This window comes from Lampetra fluviatilis, chromosome 7 (assembly GCF_964198595.1).
Source record: "Lampetra fluviatilis chromosome 7, kcLamFluv1.1, whole genome shotgun sequence".
Taxonomy (NCBI): Eukaryota; Metazoa; Chordata; class Hyperoartia; order Petromyzontiformes; family Petromyzontidae; genus Lampetra; species Lampetra fluviatilis.
The window spans coordinates 3074974-3092245 of record NC_136281.1 but is presented as its reverse complement, the minus strand read 5'-3'; the positions used below and the strand labels follow the sequence as shown (position 1 = coordinate 3092245).

At 49.9% G+C, this 17272-nt stretch overlaps 1 protein-coding gene across 10 annotated transcripts in view; it reads right to left on the bottom strand.

The window, feature by feature from the left end:
• Positions 1 to 17272, bottom strand: part of SYNE1 (spectrin repeat containing nuclear envelope protein 1) — a 152862-nt gene that overhangs the window by 89102 nt on the left and 46488 nt on the right. For all 10 annotated transcript variants that reach the window (XM_078858176.1, XM_078858175.1, XM_078858167.1 and 7 more), the window contains 23 exons: positions 17012 to 17178; positions 16694 to 16847; positions 15556 to 16187; positions 15040 to 15219; positions 12251 to 12401; positions 11577 to 11735; positions 10944 to 11126; positions 10522 to 10623; positions 10180 to 10383; positions 9412 to 9619; positions 8807 to 8919; positions 8199 to 8404; positions 7254 to 7409; positions 6676 to 6820; positions 6200 to 6331; positions 5874 to 6046; positions 4927 to 5248; positions 4547 to 4711; positions 4053 to 4412; positions 3762 to 3898; positions 3268 to 3439; positions 2977 to 3159; positions 2205 to 2354 (listed from right to left, as the gene is read on the bottom strand). In XM_078858176.1, coding sequence (XP_078714302.1) covers positions 2205 to 2354; positions 2977 to 3159; positions 3268 to 3439; positions 3762 to 3898; positions 4053 to 4412; positions 4547 to 4711; positions 4927 to 5248; positions 5874 to 6046; positions 6200 to 6331; positions 6676 to 6820; positions 7254 to 7409; positions 8199 to 8404; positions 8807 to 8919; positions 9412 to 9619; positions 10180 to 10383; positions 10522 to 10623; positions 10944 to 11126; positions 11577 to 11735; positions 12251 to 12401; positions 15040 to 15219; positions 15556 to 16187; positions 16694 to 16847; positions 17012 to 17178 — 4554 coding nt within the window. The remainder of the gene's footprint in view (positions 1 to 2204; positions 2355 to 2976; positions 3160 to 3267; positions 3440 to 3761; positions 3899 to 4052; positions 4413 to 4546; positions 4712 to 4926; positions 5249 to 5873; positions 6047 to 6199; positions 6332 to 6675; positions 6821 to 7253; positions 7410 to 8198; positions 8405 to 8806; positions 8920 to 9411; positions 9620 to 10179; positions 10384 to 10521; positions 10624 to 10943; positions 11127 to 11576; positions 11736 to 12250; positions 12402 to 15039; positions 15220 to 15555; positions 16188 to 16693; positions 16848 to 17011; positions 17179 to 17272) is intronic.

Genomic DNA, 17272 nt, shown 5'->3' with positions numbered 1-17272 from the left:
TGGTTTGTGTCTCTAATTTGTGGGCAACCCTTTGATCAATTTGGCCAGTCTTAAATAGCGTATGACCCAAATAGCAACACAACTTTATAGTGAAAGGTTTTGTTCACATTGCATCATCTTTACGTTCTAGTGCCTGCCCATTAGTGAGTGGGGGGGGTGTGAACAAAGGCGAACAAATAAACGGTTTCAAATTGAGTTACAAAACTTCATTGGCGATGGCTGTACGTTTTATATATTTTAATGCCAAGCATGCCTTGCTCACAGCAGTGCATAGTGTTAGCAGCGTCGTGGGTAGAGACTGCGTTTGTGCAAACTGCAACTGAAGGAGGTGCGGGGACATTTAGAAGGGCTCGGTAAGTGCATGAGCCTACAACGGTGCCTTGTTTTGATGCCCGCTATCTACTAGTGACAGTTGATTGAGCGTTGTAATAACCACAAAAAAACACAGCAGGCCATCATGCTCCAGTCGTTGTTAGAAGTTAGGATACATCAATCCAAACAGCACACGTTTGACCATGAAGTCAGTTTTAGTTGTATAATAAAAAGCACAGAATTTTCCAAGTACAAGAGAATTTGAAAGTTACATAAAACGTGTAAGTAAACAAGTGATGTGAGAACACGATGCATTTCTTAATAAATCATAACATTGTAATGACTAATGACAAACACCCAAAAATATTGACGTCTGATTGGAATATAAGGAGGTTTAGAACTATAAGCTGAAAGCAAAAGATACAATATATTTATGGTATACCAAAGAAACATGTAATCAAGCACCAGTAAAGCAAGCTCAATTAGGAAGGACAACCATCAATAAAATAATGTGTTCAACATAAACGTGAAATGGCGAACAGTGACATTCTTTTGTGCTGCATAAAATGTCCCCGCACAATAAAACGCTGAGTGCTGCGTCCACCTTGACCATAACACGGCACCACCAACTCCTCTACTTTGTAATCCATCACAGTTTGCATCCCAACCGTGCAACGATTCACGTCATGTGGCAAAGAATCGGTCTTCCACAACTCGCCGCGGAGTCAGAAGCGCCCCACATCATGCCAGGAAAGCGTGCCACAATATGTCGCTACATTGCTCATTCTGGAGTTGTTGCAACAGACCTCTCTCGTGTGAGTAATGGCTCTGCTCCCATATCAGGAAAGAAATAAAAAATCACAGAACGGGCGGGTACAAATCCAGTTGTTGCTAACAAGACATGCCTGTTAGTAATTACACCAGACTTTACTGGCTTCTCAGTAGGTGGCATTGGACATGAGGAGTGATTGGTCTGTCCTTCATGGAATGTCACGGATGTAAGGAATGCCTTTAGTAAAGATACAACTCGTGCCATGATAGCTCTTTTGTCCCCCCCCCCTCCCCATTTTGTGTGTGTTTTGCATCAGAGCCATTACCTGAAATGTTAACCTATTGTATATGTTTTCTTCTGAGGCAGTGTTATTGAGGAATGTGTTGTTTATTTGTAAGTGTGCTGCTGTGACCCACTCATCACGTGCCCACTGAAGGGTGGCTCATAGCAAGACATCGCAGAATGTGGCTGAAGTGGAATGAGTCAAGCGGAATATTTTTGTAAAAAAAAAAATCTTACAAATACATATGTGAAGTAACACTTTTGGAATCGAGCAATAAACTGTCGAAATATTGCAACTTGCTGTCTCTGTGAGAATTTTCAAAACGAATAACTACAACACTTGGCATGATTAAAGATTTCCGAGATTAAAATTATCTTATAAATACATGCTTTTGTCCTTCACTAGTTTTAGGAAAATCCCGTAGCAGAAAATTTCGCACTTGAAAAGTAGTTTTATGAAAAATACTATTAAAAAAACGTGTTTGATTATCACCCTGTCTGATTGTCGAACAAAGTGAAATGGCTTTCAAAAGAGTGCAATTTTCTTCAATCCTGCGAAATAACATTCCGTGCCACTTCCAACCGGAGGGCTCCGTTTATCAACAGCACGAGCCCCAAACATCGGTCACTGAACCTCACCGCGTCCGTGCAAATTGAACAACACGAACGCGGAAACGCAAAGCAAGAGAACGAGCAGGAACACTGGGCAGAGGCACCGCCGACGATGAACCCACGGGCCGCCGGGCCGTTGTGCCGTCGGGACGGGCGAGTCCTGGGTGCCGGCGCTGCTTGAGTCGGTGGTCGGGCCTGGCTGCTGCGGGCGTCTCCCCGCGCTCACCTGCAGCCGTCGCTGAAGCTGCCGCTTGGCCGGGAGATCGGCCTGGGCGCCTCCGTCGGCGACCTGTGCGAGGGACGTCTCCGTCTCTCCGAGCCACTTCTGCACAGGTGCCGCGCAGGCCTCCAGCTCCTCCAGCTGTTCCTGTAGGCCCTGGAGGCGAGGAGAATGGGGAGCATACTCAGAATAAAAACGAATCCCTGACCTGGCCCTAAACACCTTGTTAATTGTATTAGATCCCCTTCAACCAACTTTTTACTTTCCCATGTGTTGGCCACTCCTCCCCACCCCTCTGATGTTTATTACAAGAAAAGAACGGCCACCCATGTGGAGTTATATAATTAAGGGTGCATGTGACCTATAATGTTTGGGCAGTACGTCTGTTGTTGGACGTCTACTATGTTAGGAAAAAGTTAATAAATAAAATAAATAAGTTAAACAAATTATCCCTAAGCCTGGCCATTTTAGAGTAATGCCTGGGAGTATATGGCAGAGTAATATTTGAATCTGTCCAGAGCAAGGCCTTGAGTGGTGTGGAAAATTAATTTGACATTTTATTTGTGTTTTGAGAAGTATATGCAGTTGTTGCCAAATATAATACACAAACAGAGCTTGCTATATTTAGGCAAGAGTATTCATGACTTCTAATTAACTCAGCTGTCACGTACACCACTCTAGCGACAGCATGTGATGTCACAATGTAAATTTAGTCCTGAATCTCACGAATTATTAAACATGCCCCCTATGAAGGAGAGACTGGTGGTGAGTCCTGCACCTGCAGCTGAGCCTCCTGCTTGTTGAGGCTGCCCAGCAGGGCCTTCCACTCCTCGCGAGCGGAGGCCAGCTCCGCCTGCACCCCTCCAGCCTCCTCGTGGCCCAGCACGCTCATGAGCAGCTCTCCCTTCGACGCCAGCGTGTTCTGCCTGCTCTGGCCCTCCTCGCTCTGAGACAGCACCTCCTGTGACAAAACACAGCGTGGCACAGCCGGCCCCGTTAACGGCATGCCGTGTCACGGTAGGGCACCGGCGGTGGGGCAATCTGCGAACTCTAAACCCTCCCGACGCACCTGTGTCTTCTGTAAACTGTCCGTTACCACGGCGACGCCCGTGTCCGAGCCCTGCACGAGCGAGGCCCGGGCCTGCGCCATCCAGAGCTGGACATCGCGAAGCGCAGAGCGGAACCGCGACTCCAGCGCTTTCTCCTGTGCCAGGCACCGCTGGGACCCCTGCAGGTAGGCCCTGTGCGGTGGCACCCACATTGACTCCATCAAATCTATACTCGTTCCAACCGCATTCACTCCACTACCTTCACATTTACTACCGCCACATTCATTCCGTTAACACATTTACTCCGCTACTTTCCCACTCACTACCTCCGCATTCACTCCACCTCACACCACATTCACTCCCCAAGTTCCCATTCACTACCTCCACAATTACTCCATTGCCTCGACCATTCGCGGCATTTACTCATCATGCTAAATATATATAAGAATGTAAGTGTATGTGCTATGTAACATGAAGAACATGACAAACAGCATATGCAGCACCAATACTGTACCTATTGCAGTCTCGTATTATTGTAGAAACCCTTTCAGAGACTGCGCTGACATCTTGCGGGAACTTGCACAAGCTGCCCAGCTGAGCCTTGATGTTCTCGTTGAGTGATTCCATGTCCTTAAGACATTTCTGTGCGTCCTGCCAACAACAACAACAGCAGCACACCAAGGGTCACCGACTAAAAACGATTTAATCCTCATTTGCACAACGGGAAACGTACTGTTGCTTTCTCTTATTTTTAGCGCAACTGTTGTCACGCCGCTTGGGTCGATCATCTCGCGCACACACGAACCTGTGCCCTCCTCCAGATGTCCACGATTTCCTCATCGGTGTCTCCGGCCTCCTCAGCCGCCGGCATGGCTCTCAGCGCCTCCTCGAGGACGTGCGTGGCACGTGCCAGCTCGCTCTCCAGCTGCTGCGACATGGCGTTAAACTCGCGCTCTGAACGCAGGGCCTGCTCCAACGCCTGCTCCAAGGCCGCTTCCACCTGTCTCGCCGCCACCTCCCAGGCTTGCCAGTCGGCTTCCAGGCCGCTGAGCTCACGCTCGACCGCCTCGCATCCCAGTGGCGCCGTCTTCCTCTTCACTTCAGCGGCCAGGGCACGAGCCCGAGCCAGCCGCTCCTCTCCGCTCCCAACAGAGGCCAACAGCTCCTGGAAGTAAAGAAATTAATGTCAATTTAAACTTTCTTTGCCCACTTGTTGAACTTATTCATAGGAATCGCTTAAGGAGGTCGCTCCACTCGGCAGGGTACAGAGCAAGGTGTGCGTCCACAGACAACAGGAACCTTGATTTTGTTGAGCTTGCGCTGCAGTGCGGCCGTGTCGCCCGAGACGTCGGCCCAGCGCTGCAGCTCCTCTTTGGCCGAGTGCAGCCAGTCGCTGACATCGCGCATGCTCTCGTGGTACAGCTGATGCTCCCGCACCGTCTCCTCCAGCTGCTTCACTTTGCCCTGCATGCGAATGGCGCAAAGCCGCACGGTCAGACGGCGAGAGCGCGTTCCCGCAGACAGACGCGTAACGTGACGGTTGACTTGAAAACGAACGCCCGCGACGACAACTGCAGGCGTTTACGCTGGGGTCAAAGTTCATTCTGACGCTCTTTGTGCGAATGCTCTGGGGGGGGGGGGGGGCGAGGAGGGGGGCGGGGGGGGCGCCGGGTTCCCACCTTGGCGACGGCCATGACGTCGTTGAAGTGTGCTCGGTACTCGCCCGTGCCATCCTCGCGGAACGAGGCGTCCCCGGTGCGCTCGAGTAGCTCACGCGCGCGCTCCACCAGCCGCTCCAGGCCGCCGGCTCGGCCCTCGGCCTCGGCGAGCAGCGCGCGGTAGCGCTCCAGCCGCGCGGTCTTCTCCGCCAGGTCCGTGGGCAGCAGCGCGACGCCCGGCGTCGGGTCGGCCAGGTCCAACTCGACGCGCTCCAGCCACTCGGAGAAGTGCGCCTTGCTCTCGAGGTACGTCTGCCAATGTTGGTTCACTGCCTCCAGCCGGCTGCACACCGTGACCGCGCACCACAGCAGCAGCAGCAGCAGCAGGAGCAGCGATGCTGTCAGTCTCTTTCAAGTAACTTCGTGGCTTGGCATGGGCAAGCGATGGCCGAATGCCTCCTGCGTGTGCTTAAGCAGGCAATGTTTGGTGCTCGTCTATGTTGGTGGTCTTGTATGTATGTACAGTAAGGGGGGTACAGCTGGTGGTGCATCTACCGGTCATCTCAGTCAGCCAACCCATTGCACCTGCTGTGTCTGTCCCGTGCCCTCCTGTCAGCGAGCCTTCCACACTTCACGTAGCCTCAATGCGCACCTGGCCTAGCATAGGCGCCATGGTGACGTCACCGTCACGAAGTGGCGAATGGTGGGTATTGGTACATACATGCGTATGTTGAACTTCTTTAATACCGTACGTAGCCAACCGCACTAATCGGAGGTGCAAACTGCTGGTGGGATGCCTACTAAATAGTCATTTGGAAGTTTCCCAACAAACGTATGTCTCAGTCCACTTGAGAAAATCTCAATCGCTTTACTTTCCATGTAAATGATACATCCAGCCACATCTTGTTCAGGCTGTCGAGAGCACCCTTGTAACTGCAGCACGTGTACCTGTGCTGCTGCGTACGCACCTGTGGCAGCTTACTGAGGTGTCCAGCACCTCCTTCCATACGTCGCGCAGGTCACGCAGCTGTCCGCTTATCACGTCCTGCCCCGCCTCGCTGCTGCTCTGCATGGTGCGCTCGCCCTTCCCGATCGTCAGGTTCAGCTTCACCTCCCCCTCTCCCTTCAGCAGCAGGATCTCCTGCCGAAATCACCACACACAGCAATGTTGGCCAGCCTCAGGCAGGCTCAACCCAGATTCTATCCACTCCGACGTTCACAGCCGCGATGATGTGATCAAATAGCTCCTCACAAACAAACACCCGGAGCTGCGGATCGGCGATGGCAGGCGTACCCTGATCTGTGACATCCTCTTGTCGAGTGTGGCCTTGCTGCCGATGGTGCTGTCGATGGCAGGCAGCCGGTCACGCACACCCATCACCCACGCCCAGGCCCCCTGCAGGGCTTCCTCAAAAGCCTGGTGATCCTGCACACGCACGGCCAGCGAGACTTGGACCACTGCGAACAGGCATCGTGAGCCAAGGGACCTGTAACTTAAACCCACCGACATATTGCACTTCACGTTATGTAGACGCGTCTCACAGCCCAACTTCGGTCGTGCAATTCCACGTCCAATTTTAAGTCTGGATTTTCAGCGACGATTTTTTTTCTTTTAATTCGAGGTAAGAGTGTGTGTATCGCACAGCATTTTGAGATACCATGGCATTTAATTGCTATGCAAATCCACGTTGTTTTGTGTTGTATATCTTTAGATTTAATTGCACTGTGTCACAATCAGCGACCAATAATGCTTCCGGCGGTGGGCGATACCGTTAGGGCGGCGCGCGATGCTCGCAGCTTCTCCCTGGCGGAGGCGCCGAGGTCGTGGTATCGCGTCGTGGCGAGCGTGGCCCGGCGAGACAGCTCCACGTCCGCCAGTGCCTGTAGCTCCAGTCCCAGTGCTTCAATCGCCTCCCTGAGCACAACCATCAGATCAGCGGCGCTGTTTAAAACGCGGAGTCGCCACGCGATCGTTTTTTTGTACCCGTGACTTTTTGTACGGTTGAGTCAAACGATGGAATGGCAGCCAAAGCAGCCATAGGAGGAAACCGTACCCACGAGGATGTCCACCATGGAGATGGAACAATAAAATGTAGGATATAGTAGTTACTTAAAGATGTAGTTCTGTCGGTTCTGGCAGAACCCACAGCATCCTTTGCTATTGGGTGTATCCTCTGGAGGTCACTAGGCCGTATACCAATCAGCTAATGTGCAGGTATTAAGTGAAATGTTACGTCACAGGATCGTGACGAATAGTGGCAACTTGGGGAGGCCTTCATCCAGCAGTGGATTGATCATGGCTGCTGCTGCTTATTTAAAACAGCTGTGGTTTTTTTTCACGTCATCACCTCTGCTTTTGGAGCTCCTGGTAGAAGTCATCCACCTTCTCCACTTCGGCCTTCTTCTCGGGGATGTGCTGCTTCTTGGCGCCCAGCTCCTCGGTGAGGGCACGTTCCTCCATTTGTTGCAGCCACAAAGTCAGCCTCTTGAGCTCCCCCTCACAGCTGGCAGAACCCACAGTGGCGAACACACATGGAAGAAAGATAACCGCAACATGATCTCTCACGTTTACACTTCAAGTAAAGCATCAGACGTAAGTGGGGAGACACGTTGTGGTCAAGGTAGACGAGACTGAGAGTATTGAACTTCAAAAGCAATCAAAGTTAGACTGGTCGACACTTAACGAGGCTTTGTGATACACACGGTACCCCGACCATTTTTGTTAAGTTTCATTCCACAAAGGTTTGTCACTTTTTTGGCAATCGGCAAGATGTTTGGTGGATTTACAACACAAGCAACCATAGCAACGACCACAAGTCTAATAATCACTGACTTGTAGGTGATCAGCTCAGGTAGAGAAGATTAGGGGAAGCTGGGGTTTGGACACTGAACCGTTGAGACGTATTCGTGTGTCTGCAAGCCCTGGTTAATGATCTAACATTTTTCATGATAGTTACACTTATTTTGCCATCTTCGTTGATTTCATAATCACATTATTCAATTACAACGTTGTTCAAGATAATGTGCTTCTAGACAGCTTCGTTCATAGGATCAGAGTTAGCCCAATATATTGAGATACTTTGTACCATATTTTCTTTACATCCCAGCTTTTCCTGACAGAAGAGGCGTGTGTCTAAAGTAGCTCTTCACGTGGCAAGATACATTTACAGCGTTCACGATGATGAAGGTGATGAGCTGGCTGGTGTACGTATGTATGTATGTGTATGTATGTTGAACTTCTTTCACACCGTACGTAGCCAACCATGCTCATTGGAGGTGCGGGGCGTACGCACCTCTGCAGCTCAGCGAGGGCGTCCTGCAGGCTCTCGCTGTGGTGCTGACTCTGGGCCACAAACGCCTGCCACTCGGCACGACCACTGTGAACCTGCCCATGGACTTGCTCGGCCATGGCGCGTGGCATCCCGCTTGCCAGGCGATCCCCGCTCTCGGCCGCCAACTCCAGCAGTTTCTCACCTTCGGGCACCGAGTCCAGGAAGCTCTGCAAGGCCACAGCATGAGTGGTCACGACACAAATGGTAAGACACGTTTGTGTTTCGTTGCACAAGTGCAAATGTAACTGCTACACGGCAAGCTGTGCTGAAGAGTGTTTGAATCATCGGTGAAATGTTGAGAGTTTAAATCCAGGAAATACTGCAAGGCCAAGACACGAGTGGGAAGAAACCTTTGTTTTTGTCGGTCAGAGGCAGGATGGTGGAACCAATGTCATTTCCAGGCATGCTTATTCCAATAAGTGTCACATTCTTCCACTGTGGGTTATGAACTGTCAGTAAAACCACGTTGAAATGATTACCTTCCAACAGCAAAATGTGGTGGCACGTGCAGCTTAGTTTTATCGAGTTACATTTATTCGCAGAGAGAAAGGTAATGCTGTGAATTGCACCTTGATTTTCTGAAGTTTTTCTTCGACAACGGTTACGTCGCCCGACGTGTCCGCACAATCTTTCACCTTGACCCTGACCTCGGCAAACCACTCGTTGAACACCTGCAAGGCCCCTGCAATACAGCAAGAGGGCAGCTGTGCAAAACAACTCAAGACAGCAATTCAGAACGCCCTCTAACCCAGGTGCTCTCGATTCTTAATGAGCTCAAGCTGACGTTACCAAAATGCAACATATTAGAACTACATAACGCCCAAGTACAAATGTTGCTCCCAATATCGAGCTCTGGTGAGAGTTATTGACTGGCAAGTGAAACATTTCATCACGTTCAAATCCTAGTTTGGAGCTGCCTCAGCCTGTTAACTTCCGGGCTGGTAAAATCGGTACCATTTTGTGAGGAGTCAACAGTGGCTCTGCCATGAAAAGGCTGGCCCCCTTTACCATGGGAATATGGAATTTCCACCACTGGCTTAGGTAAACGTATGTAAATGAGCAACAATCCGATCCCTGCACAAACAGGGCGACACTTTTGACCGGAACAAATGTCGTTGGCTTTCTTCTGTTCACTCGTGTGCCTCTACCTCCCGGCCCGAGTGTCCGTGCGTACCGGAGAACTCCCCGTCCATGATGTGCTGCAGCTGGTCCCGGGTGCTGGTGCACAGCTGGTTGGCCGTCTCGTAGGAGCGGATCAGCTGAGTGACGCGCGCACCCAGGGCCTCCAGCTCACTCGCGTGGTAGCGCCGGCACAGGCCGTTGAGGTGCTCCCGCGCGGCATCAATGTTGCTCTGCTGCGCGAGCAGATCCTGCTGCACCTCCTGGGAAACGCGGCACACACACCGACGGCGTCATGCACATCAAGAGGTGACAACGGGGTCACGGGAATGGACCGTATTCATATTCTTGGTTCTTTCGGTAAAGTCACGCAGATAGAAAGATAATAATAAAAATAAAGTGAATAAAAATAAAAATAATAAAAATAAAATAAAACCACTAATGTAGACTGTAGCTTGGTTCTAATTGGAGTGAGTGTGCTCGCAGTCGAAAATGTAGACAGTAGCAATGGTTAATAAAAAATAAAATAAAATAAAAATACAAAAACCACGACGATTTGATTGCAGCAAAAGCGGTCGTTATCATGAAAAAGGGGGGGTTAGCCTCGAAAGGCAAACTGTTTATAAAGGTTTATAGATGGGCATAGCCCAAGTGTGTCAGCAGCATGGGCGGGCAGCTAATGCTAATGTAGGAGGAAGGAACAGCTCCTGCGGCGGGTCTCCACCAATCCTTTGATTGGTGGAGAATAAACCGTTAAAACATTTTAGTTACGATTAATTGCCAGGCGGGCCAAGAGCCCTCCCCTGCCGCTATCCCTCCCCACCTTGGCCTTCTGGACGTGCTGTGCCCCAGGGCTGACGGCCAGGGCATTGAGCGACCTCTGCACGGATCCCAGCCACTCGTCCAGCCCCACGATGTAGCTTTCTAGCTGGCTCCTCTGGCTGCTGAACTCTCGCAGCGTCCCGCGTGCCGAGCGGCACGCCTCCTCCACTTGCTCCACCCTCTGCTGCACATCCGACTCCAGGGCCTGCGCAACACAGAGCCTCGTTACTCATCGATCAAGACAAACGCGCACGCTCCCATGCCTCGACCATGGCACGACGCTGCTCATGTCACACGCACAGGAAGTCACGTATGATACTTTGGGATGCCGTGGAAAATGCACCTGGAGCTCTGATGGGATGCTTGACATCTGCAGAAGCTGTTGGAGCTCCGCAATGTTCTTGTGCAGAGACTCGACCTTGTTCTTTTCGTTTTCAACCTCGGCCTGGATTGGTGCAATGCCATAGTGTCTCATAAATCATTCTGTCAAACCAACAATGTTGAACACAACGCAGTAGCGTTTAGAGCTAATGTCAAATGTGGCTAAAAGAGACTCGTGAAAGTCGAATTACAGTTTCCCAGGTGACAATGATACTGTTGCTGGTGTGGTTTCTGTCACACATCAGGTTTTGTTTCTGGTACATGAAGATGCAGAGTAAAGTCACAGAGAAAAACTTAACACTTGGAGTTTGATCAGAATGCAATTTAAAAGGCCACACGTGAATCCAGAAGAGGGCATCATTGACACACTCGGAAACATCTCACCTGCACCTCCAGCAGACGCTTCTCGAGTACGGCACTGTTGCTCAAGTCGGCCATGGTCTGAGAGATTTCAGCCAGGGTGGCCGCTGACCAGGCCTCCAGCTCAGAACCGGTCCGGTGCACATCCTCCCAGAGAGACACCATCACCTTCAGGCTCTCCGTGCTTTCCTCCAGCCGGTCAGTCACCTGTACACCAACACGTAACGCAGCCACACGTCCACCCCACCCCGTCAGCTTCGTGGACATTGTAACCACAGCAGCAGCAGCAGCAAGCTGCCTTCCTATTCAGTTGTAGAAACTACGCGTAAGAAGTACAAAGTGCAACTGAACAAGATATACGTATAGTTTGCCCTCCGTGAGCAGATTATCCGGGTTTGAGAATTAACCAAGCTTGCAAAAACATTAATAACATATTATTACACACACACTGGTTCTATCAGAAGCTACGTCTTGACTCCTATTGTACGCAGGTAATTAATTCGTACTTAAAATGTCTTCATTTACATATGTTTTACATTTATCCGTGATCTTATTTGATCCGTGTCACTCTTTCCCCCCTCTACCCACCACCACCGTCCCGGATAATAGAGAGTTGACTGTGTCTGTGAAAGTCTCAGAAACGAATTGTCGACTTACATCGAGCCATCCGTCCAGCACGCTCTCCGTCTCCTCCTTGAGGGAGGTGACATCACAGCCCTGCACCTTCCTGATCTCGGACACCACCTGCTTGCTGCGCATAGTGAACTCCTCTAGCTGCTCCTGACACGACGCCAGCTCAACCCTGCATGCCTCATGCTGCACCACACGTAAACACACGTACACACGCATTTAAAAATGGCCTCACCGACTATTTGAAGCATGTGCTGTCAGTAAGCCCTATCAAGGCCAAAGCAGTGCACAGAGAGAGTGATGTGGCCAGTACCAAACCTCATCGTCATGTCTTCCCAGTGCTTATGTTTACAATTTGTGTCGGGTACTCATTTAAGATGACCTAGGGGAGACCCAAAATTAGTTCAGATATTACTCTCTACCGACGTTAGCTGTGGCCGGAAATCAAAATGAGGTCACCGGGTTCGTAGCGCAGTGCACTTACTACTACACCAACACTCCCCCCACACACACTGTCACCTAAAGCACGAGTAACCTAACACTGAGGCTCAAAAAATCCTGGAAATAACATTAATTTCCAACTTTTATTTAGACGGTGGATAAAACACACAAAATGTCCCCCCCTCTATGACCAATGTTGCAGCCATGTTGTCTTGATGATGAGTGAGAGAGGTGACAGCGATCACGGCTTGACCCCTGACCTTTGTCAAAAGTCTGCGAATCTCCTCTCGGTCGGTGCGTGATGGCTTCTGGGAAACGACGCCCTCGGCGGTTTCCACGACGCGGTTGAGCGCCGCCTTGCAGCCCTGGTACTCTCGCATCAGCGCCACCAGGGCACAGCACTGGTCCTGGCTGTGTGACGGAAACAACAATCAATGCTATCAGTCAGAGCCGCAGCTACACAACAGCATCCACGAATCCTGGAGGGTACCGGTGGAATAACACGACGTGTAGAGAGTTGGAACGTTTATCAAACATGCAATGGATGCACCTGTGTTGAAACTCGTAAATTTGTTCGTGATTTGTTTGTTGCAGAGTGCCCTATACGCTGCTGCGTCTCAACTCAAACATTTGGAAGGGTTCCTCCCTGAGTGGCAGCTATCCCTGCAGGCACAAGGTCAATCAGTCTGAAATTGGACATTAGTCTGACAGAAAGGGATGATAGCTATGTGTAATCTCAATTGAGTAATTCGCAGGTCCTTTTTGAATGTGTCAAACTTTGGACGCCTATTTTGACTTAAAACTTTCGTGACTGCAGGAATTCATATTCTTTGGTTCTTTCGGTAAAGTCACGTAGATAGAAAAATAAAAATAAAGTGAATAAAAAAATAATAATAAAATACGCCTGGCGTATTTGATTTCTCTAAGACGATGGTACTTTGCAAGCCCACTGGCTATCAACAAAGATATGTTCATGAAGCCATCCAAATATACAGACACAGACACAATTTCAACCGAGAGGATGGTTATAATCTTAATTTTAGAACTTTCGTGACTGCAGGAATTATTATTTGTTTCTTTCGGTTAAGTCACGTCTAAAGATAAAATAATAAATTAAATTAAATAATAGAATACGACGTTTCGATTGCAACACAAGCAATCATCATCAGGTATAATGAAATAGCGACATAAAATCTAACCAGAAAACTATAGACAGACATATTAGCAGACAGATATCACCCAGATACATAGCGAGAGCAACACAGGTAACAGAGAGGGGTGATATGCTAATTTTTTTTCTCTAACCCTCCTCCCTCTCTCTGCCTCCGCCCCCCCCTCTGTCTATTTAAGGCCACCACACAGAGACGATCACCCCTCTCTGTTACCTGTGTTGCTCTCGCTATGTATCTGGGTGATATCTGTCTGCTAATATGTCTGTCTATAGTTTTCTGGTTAGATTTTATGTCGCTATTTCATTATACCTGATGATGATTGCTTGTGTTGCAATCGAAACGTCGTATTCTATTATTTAATTTAATTTATTATTTTATCTTTAGACGTGACTTAACCGAAAGAAACAAATAATAATAGGATGGTTATAAACTCAGCAATCATTGGAAAGATGTCATCAACCACTTTGGGTCATGACTTGACTTGTGTTTTCTTGTCAACCAACCTCCACCGTCAGCAGTGTGGTGTGTGGAGTGGGGTGCAGTGATTGCCTGGCGGCCCTTTGATTGGTGTTCTCCTGCATTGGCATTGCTGCAGCATTGGCATTGCTGCATTGGCATTGCTGCTGCATTGGCATTGCTGCTGCATTGGCATTGTTGCTGCATTGGCATTGTTGCTGCATTGCCATTGCTGCTGCATTGGCATTGCTGCTGCATTGGCATTGTTGCTGCATTGCCGTTGCTGCTGCATTGGCATTGCTGCTGCATTGGCATTGTTGCTGCATTGCCATTGCTGCTGCATTGGCATTGCTGCTGCGTTGGCATTGTTGCTGCATTGCCATTGCTGCTGCATTGGCATTGCTGCTGCATTGGCATTGTTGCTGCATTGGCATTGCTGCTACATTGGCTTTGCTGCTGCATTGGCATTGTTGCTGCATTGGCATTGTTGCTGCATTGGCATTGTTGCTGCATTGGCATTGCTGCTGCATTGGCATTGTTGCTGCATTGCCATTGCTGCTGCATTGGCATTGTTGCTGCATTGGCATTGTTGCTGCATTGGCATTGCTGCTGCGTTGGCATTGTTGCTGCATTGGCATTGTTGCTGCATTGGCATTGCTGCTGCGTTGGCATTGTTGCTGCATTGGCATTGTTGCTGCATTGGCATTGCTGCTGCATTGGCATTGTTGCTGCATTGGCATTGTTGCTGCATTGGCATTGCTGCTGCGTTGGCATTGTTGCTGCATTGGCATTGTTGCTGCATTAGCATTAGCTGCCCCGCCCATGCTGCCGGTGCTGCTGAGACACTTGGGCTACGCCCATCTCCAAACCTTTATAAACAGTTTGCTTTTAGAGGCTACCCCCCCCCCCTTTTCCTGATGACGACTGCTTGTGTTGCGATTGAAACGTCGTGGCTTTTTGTTTGTTTTTATTTTTATTATTTTTATTTTTTCATGCTACAGTCTACATTATAGACTGCCACTATACTCACTCTGCTTAAGAACCAGGCTAGAGTATAATTTTTATTCACTTTATTATTATTTTTCTTTTCTATCTACGTGACTTTACCGAAATAACCAAAGAATATGGAAGCCTATTGAGATAAACATTCTTCTCTACGGTGAATCGTCATATAGCAGCTGACTATGCAAACTATACAAACTAATCTACAAAAGATAAATGTAGACAAAAAAACCCCTTTAAATTTCTCACTATGCAGAGCAAAATAACAAAGCACACGGTCACGAATATCAAACATTACCTGTAAGTTATTTTTTTTACCTACGTGACTTTACCGAAAAAACCCTAAGAGTATTACCTGTAAGGGTTACAGAGTTAGGGTTAGGCCCACGCTGGGGCAATGGATATGTGGGCGAACGCACTTGAGGTTAATGCCCTTGTGCGCGTCCTCCCAGGCGAGGTTGAGCAGGTGCAGGTGCTGCCGAGCCTCCTCCCCCAGGGCCACGTCTCGCTGAGCCAGGGTCTCCGAGCGCTCCACGAGCCACTGCAGCTCCTGCTGGCTCGGCTCCAGGTCCTTCTCCAGCTGATTGAAGTTTCTCAGCCTAGGCGCACAATTGCACGCATTACCACAAGACTCACTCAAGCGTAAGGAATGATTGACAATAAAACTCGCAACTTTCGTTGTTAGCTATTTCTCGTAACAGAAAAGTGAAGTACATTTTTTCACCCCATGGACTTGCTATGCTGCTCAAAACATCAGCCTCTTACATTTACGTTACAAGCCAGTGTTCATGATGAACCTGGCGAGTTTAAATTATCTGTTTGTAAGCTAATGTCTACGTGGTCGCATACAAATGTTCAATTCCAATAATGTCCTTTGATATTGGAGATGAATTGTTCAACAACATTAATGTCTCACGTAATGAACAACGCATTACCTTTGCTGCAAAGCGTAAAGCGTCGGCTCCTTCAAGGCTTCCTTCTCAGCCTTCTCCTCGATGTCTTCAATGTTCTTCAGCAGACGTTCCTTGCGCTGCTGGAAAGCCTGCCACAGGGCCTGCGTCTCCTCTGCCTGACTGAGCTGTGAGCTCAGGAGGGCTCTCACCCGCTCCTGCTCGTTCCGCAGCCGCTCCGCGAGAGCCCGGCAAGTCAGCCTCTTCTCCGCGCCGCCCTCGCGCAGCCACAGCTGGGCCTGCGCGAGGAGCCCGTCTAGCGAAGCCGAGCGGCTTTCCACCTCCACCAAAGCTGGCTCCATCTCGTCCAGCTCGCCGTTAACACAGTCCACTTTCGCCTGGTCGATGACGGAGGCCTGCTGCTTGACGGAGGCCCTGGTTTGTTGCAGCCTCCCCTCTGCGCTGTGCCACACGTCCAGGAACCCTGTGAGCTGCTCCAGAGACTCGCCGCGCTTCTCGGACACCACGCTCAGCTCATGGAAGAGGCTCAGGCTCTCCTGGGAGCGAGCCGCGAGGGCCTGCGCGTCCCGAGTGTCGTAGAGGTCAGAGAGCGCCGTTACCTGGGCCTCCATGGAGACGCCTGCTGCCTTCTGCCGGCTCACGGCCGCTATCTGGTCCTGAAAAACAAGGGCAGCTTTCTCAATACTGCGTCAGACTGCCACTAAGATGATAACGGGTGTGTGGATAAAACAATATATGACTTGACTATATGATACATTTTAATAAGGTTAGGCGAGCATTACGCAGTGCTAATTTATTTTGCCAATTGATAGTTCTGGGCGAGTGATGGAAATGTAATGTGCTTATTGTGGAGCCCAGGCCCTCCATACGACAACTACTGTTAACTCGTTGATCCTGAGGTGAGGGTTAGAGTTTTATTAATAACGGCCGATGTGATCAACCAACTGGAATTAAAACTGGTGTTCTTAGAAGTCTGGTTCTTTGCCACCTTCCTGCCCAACTGGCTAGAACAAGAATAACAAGTGTGTACACGTTTACTTTGGGTTCACTCATTAACGAGTTACCCTTTTTAAAAAATGTGTGAATCTGCACCGAGCTGCAGAATGTAAGAATTTGTAAGCGCAGCTCTGATGCAAGTCGACAGAGGTGGTCAGACGCTCACCTTGATCTGTGCGGCGGATGACTGAAGGTCAGAAATGTTCATCCCGCTGGAGCCCTGCAGTGTCGTCTGGAAGTGCAGGATCCATTCGGAGAAGGACTCCAGCGTCTCCTCAAACTGCTGATGGGCGGCGCGCGCGTCCTGGAGACTTGACATTCTGGAACAACAAACCGAGCCTTTCAATGCACAACGTTCCGGGAAGACTTACAGATGTCTCAGAATGGCTACTTGCAAAAAAAAAAAGAGGACGATTCGAGGAAAACCACGGCAGGTGGCAACGCTCAGCTCCACCGCTCGCCCCCGGGAGCGCAGCGCGCGTACCGTTTGGTGAGCGCGCCAGGCAGCGCCTCCCATCGAGTGCGCAGCAGCTGCCGGCTCGTCAGCAGCTCCTGCGCGCCGTCCGCGGGCGCCGACACGAGCAGCTCCTCCACCTGCCCGTCCAGCGACACGAGCGGAGCCTCCTGCGCCTCTACGTCCTTGCGCAGCTCCTGCAGCCCAACGCAGCACGCGTGACAAACGCGACACACGTCACAACACGCGCGTGTTACAACAAAGCACACGCACACACAGCACACACGCACA